This window comes from Oncorhynchus masou, chromosome 9 (genome assembly GCF_036934945.1).
Source record: "Oncorhynchus masou masou isolate Uvic2021 chromosome 9, UVic_Omas_1.1, whole genome shotgun sequence".
Lineage (NCBI taxonomy): Eukaryota > Metazoa > Chordata > Actinopteri > Salmoniformes > Salmonidae > Oncorhynchus > Oncorhynchus masou.
In genome coordinates this window covers 19,968,145-19,972,480 of record NC_088220.1, presented here as the reverse complement: position 1 = coordinate 19,972,480, position 4,336 = coordinate 19,968,145, and the positions used below count along the sequence as shown (strand labels likewise).

At 44.8% G+C, this 4,336-nt stretch overlaps 1 protein-coding gene across 1 annotated transcript; it reads left to right on the top strand.

The window, feature by feature from the left end:
• Positions 1-513: 513 nt before the first annotated feature.
• Positions 514-3,083, top strand: LOC135544970 (uncharacterized). Its single transcript, XM_064972654.1, has 4 exons — positions 514-672; positions 1,595-1,851; positions 1,894-2,323; positions 2,703-3,083. The coding sequence occupies exons 1-4, from the start codon at positions 514-516 to the stop codon at positions 3,081-3,083; spliced, it is 1,227 nt and encodes a 408-aa protein (XP_064828726.1).
• Positions 3,084-4,336: the final 1,253 nt, after the last annotated feature.

The following is a 4,336-nucleotide window of genomic DNA, read 5'->3' as shown; positions in this document are numbered from 1 at the left end:
GATGCTGTCTGGACCGGCAACCTTGCGAGGGTTAACACATTTAAATATTTTACTCACGTTGGCCACAGAGATGGAGAGCCCTCCGTCTTTGGTATCAGGCCGTGTCAGTGGTACTGTATTTTCCTCAAAGCGTGCAAAGAAGTTGTTTAATTTGTCTGGGAGCAAGACGTTGATGTCCTCAACGGAGCTGGTTTTCTTTTTGTAATCCATGATTGTCTGTAGATCCTGCCAGATATGTCTCGTGTTTGAGCCATTGAATTGCGACTCTACTTTGTCTCTATACTGACGCTTTGCTTGTTTGATTGCCTTATGGAGGGAATAACTATAGTGTTTGTATTTGGTCATGTTTCCAGTCGCCTTGCCATGGTGGTACCTGCTTTCAGTTTTGTGCAAATGCTGTGTTCAATCCACGGTTTCTGGTTATGGAAGGTTTTAATAGTCACAGTGGGTACAATATCTCCTATACACTTCCTTATAAAACTCGCTCACCAAGTCAGCGTATACGTCAATGTTATGTCTGAGGCTACCCAGGAACATATCCCAGTCCACATGTTCGAAGCAATCTTGAAGCGTGGAATCCGATTGGTCAGACCAGCGTTTGATAGACCTAAGCACGGACGCTTCCTGTTTAAGTTTCTGCCTATAGGAGGGGAGCAACTAGATGGAGTCATGGTCAGATTTGCCAAAAGGAGGGTGGGGGTGGGCCTTGTATGCATTGCGTAAGTTAGAGTAGCAGTGGTCGGGTGTGTTACTCGCTCGTGTACTGCAATCGATATGCTGATAGGTAAACTAGGTAAACTTAGGTAAACTTGTTCTCAGATTTGTTTTAATCCCCAGCTACAATAAATGCAGCCTCAGGATATATGGTTTCCAGTTTGCATAAAGTCCAGTGAAGTTCCTTGATGGCCGTCTTGTTCCTGTCGGCGCAATGCACTGAAAATCCCATTGGTTGTACGGACCCCGGCAGCATGTCCACAGCTAGCAATGTCTCCGTGAAACAGAGTATGTCGCAATCCAGGATATCTCTTTGGAAAGCAACTCTTGCCCTAATTTCGTCAACTTTGTTAACCAGTGACTGGACATTAGTGAGTAATATTCTCGGAAGTGGTGCGTGGTGTGTGCGCATCAGAAATCTTACTAGAAGACAGCTCCGGCACCCTCTCCTCCGACGGCCTTGTTTTGGGTCGGCCTCTGGAATCAGCTTAAATGCCCTGGGAGGTGCAGACAAAGGATCTGCTTTGGGAAAGTCGTATTCCTGGTCGTAGCGCTGGTTGTGCTGGTAAGTTGACGTCTCTCTGATATCAAATAGTTTTTCCCAGCTGTATGTAATAACACTTAAGGTTTTATGGGCTAACAATGTAATAAATAATACATACAAAAACACAATACTGCACAGTCTATTAAGGACTTGAGGCGAAGCAGATGATTACATGTCTTGGTTTGTTCACTGATAACAGGAAGAACATAGTGTGTTCCCTGATAACAGGAAGAACAGCGTGTTCCCTGATAACAGGAAGAACAGCGTGTTCCCTGATAACAGGAAGAACAGCGTGTTCCCTGATAACAGGAAGAACAGCGTGTTCCCTGATAACAGGAAGAACATAGTGTGTTCCCTGATAACAGGAAGAACAGCGTGTTCCCTGATAACAGGAAGAACAGCGTGTTCCCTGATAACAGGAAGAACAGCGTGTACCCAGATAACAGGAAGAACAGCGTGTTCCCTGATAACAGGAAGAACAGCGTGTTCCCTGATAACAGGAAGAACATAGTGTTCCCTGATAAGAGGAAGAACAGCGTGTTCCCTGATAACAGGAAGAACAGCGTGTTCCCTGATAACAGGAAGAACAGCGTGTTCCCTGATAACAGGAAGAACAGCGTGTTCCCTGATAACAGGAAGAACAGCGTGTTCCCTGATAACAGGAAGAACAGCGTGTTCCCTGATAACAGGAAGAACAGCGTGTTCCCTGATAACAGGAAGAACAGTGTGTTCCCTGATAAGAGGAAGAACAGTTCCCTGATAAGAGGAAGTGTTCCTGATAACAGGAAGAACAGCGTGTTCCATGATAACAGGAAGAACAGCGTGTTCCCTGATAACAGGAAGAACAGCGTGTTCCCTGATAACAGGAAGAACAGCGTGTTCCATGATAACAGGAAGAACAGCGTGTTCCATGATAACAGGAAGAACAGCGTGTTCCCTGATAAGAGGAAGAACAGCGTGTTCCCTGATAACAGGAAGAACAGCGTGTTCCATGATAACAGGAAGAACAGCGTGCTCCCTGATAAGAGGAAGAACAGCGTGTTCCATGATAACAGGAAGAACATAGTGTGTTCCCTGATAACAGGAAGAACAGCGTGTTCCCTGATAACAGGAAGAACATAGTGTGTTCCCTGATAACAGGAAGAACAGCGTGTTCCCTGATAACAGGAAGAACATAGTGTGTTCCCTGATAACAGGAAGAACAGCGTGTTCCCTGATAAGAGGAAGAACTGATAGTGTGTTCCCTGATAACAGGAAGAACAGCGTGTTCCCTGATAACAGGAAGAACTGATAAGAGGAAGAACAGCGTGTTCCCTGATAACAGGAAGAACAGCGTGTTCCCTGATAACAGGAAGAACTGATAGTGTGTTCCCTGATAAGAGGAAGAACAGCGTGTTCCCTGATAACAGGAAGAACATAGTTCCCTGATGTTCCCTGATAACAGGAAGAAAGCGTGTTCCCTGATAAGAGGAAGAACAGCGTGTTCCCTGATAACAGGAAGAACATAGATGTGTTCCCTGATAACAGGAAGAACAGCGTGTTCCCTGATAACAGGAAGAACAGCGTGTTCCCTGATAACAGGAAGAACAGCGTGCTCCCTGATAAGAGGAAGAACAGCGTGTTCCCTGATAAGAGGAAGAACTTAGTGTTCCCTGATAAGAGGAAGAACTTAGTGTTCCCTGATAACAGGAAGAACAGAGTGTTCCCTGATAAGAGGAAGAACTTAGTGTTCCCTGATAAGAGGAAGAACAGCGTGTTCCATGATAACAAGAAGAACAGAGTGTTCCCTGTTAACAGGAAGAACAGAGAGTGTTCCCACGCCTAAGGAATGAAATCAAGATAACCCCATTCCAAAAGCTCTTGTATCAATGCCCATTTCTGACTTCCAGCCACATAACTCCAAACGTACTTAGAGCATGATAATTTCAACCTTTGGTTGTGGTTTGTTGTCTATTCGCCGGATGGCTTTTTTATGTACAAATAAGTAAATTGCCTCACATGAATTACTTGCAAGAGAGGATTACGTGTCTTGGCAGCCTAATATGCAAACTCTGATAGATATAGTGCCTTTCAGCGTTCTGTTTAACGCAATCTTTCTTGGTGATATGGTGTATTTACAGACCTAGGACTATTGAGCACAAATTGTATGAAAAATGGGTAAGTTCATTTTGTTGTCACAAAGAGCATGTTTAATCAGATGCTAAGAATAGCTCAGCTAGGGGTGGATGAGAACAGGTTGACATGCCAGATATTTTTGTAACATCATCCATGAGTAGAACCAGAGTAGAACCATGTCGCTGTCAAACTAATAAACAACATCATGTTTCATGCTCTTAAGGATGTGGGAGCAAACATATACTGTTTTTATTGAGGACTTGAACCAATAGACTACAGTGTTCTGCTGATTCACGCCTCTATTCCACTGAAAAACACAACAAATTCCAAAGACTTTGTCCCCAACTCGGTCCTGTCCTTCCATCTGGGCATCGGCAGATCATTAAGTAGTAAATCTATCAGCCTCTGCCATGTGTCTCTCGGGCTGACGCTCCAAATGTCACTGGGCCATAGGAGGGGGGCAAGCCTGCCCCCAAACAGGGAGTGAAAAGTTGCTGAGCCGGACCCAATATCCTCCCTAACCCCCACCTTCTACTCAATAAACTGCTTCACTGCTCTTTCCTTCTCAAATTCATGCCGATCAATCCCTCAGCGAGTGCGCCTGGGCCAAACCCACCGTGCCCCAGAGTTCCATACCTGGCAGGGCTCTAAAAGTGCGACCAATTTACTTGCATATGCGCCTAAATATTTTGCTGTGCAACCTGGAATTTAAATTTAGGAGCACCAGTGCGTCTAGAAAAAATTAAGGATTCTAGCTTTATTAGCTCAAATATTTTTCACTGTGATCCAACATTTCTTTGTGTGCGCCTACATTTTTCAATGGCCAGCGTAGTGCCCTGCCAGGCATGGGCCTTCCCCTCCATCATCACTGCAGCTTTGTGACCGCTCATCCAAAACAAGAGAGAAAAATCTAGCTCCAAATCACCGGCACACAGCTGCTCAATATGCAGTTTAACTATTGCA

Coding starts and splice junctions, on each gene's coding strand:
- LOC135544970 (XM_064972654.1), top strand. CDS start 514: ATGTCTGAGGCTACCCAGGAACATATCCCAGTCCACATGTTCGAAGCA. Junction 673..1,594: donor AGCAACTAGATGGAGTCATG/GTCAGATTTGCC, acceptor CCCTGATAACAG/GAAGAACATAGTGTGTTCCC. Junction 1,852..1,893: donor GATAACAGGAAGAACAGCGT/GTTCCCTGATAA, acceptor CCCTGATAACAG/GAAGAACAGCGTGTTCCCTG.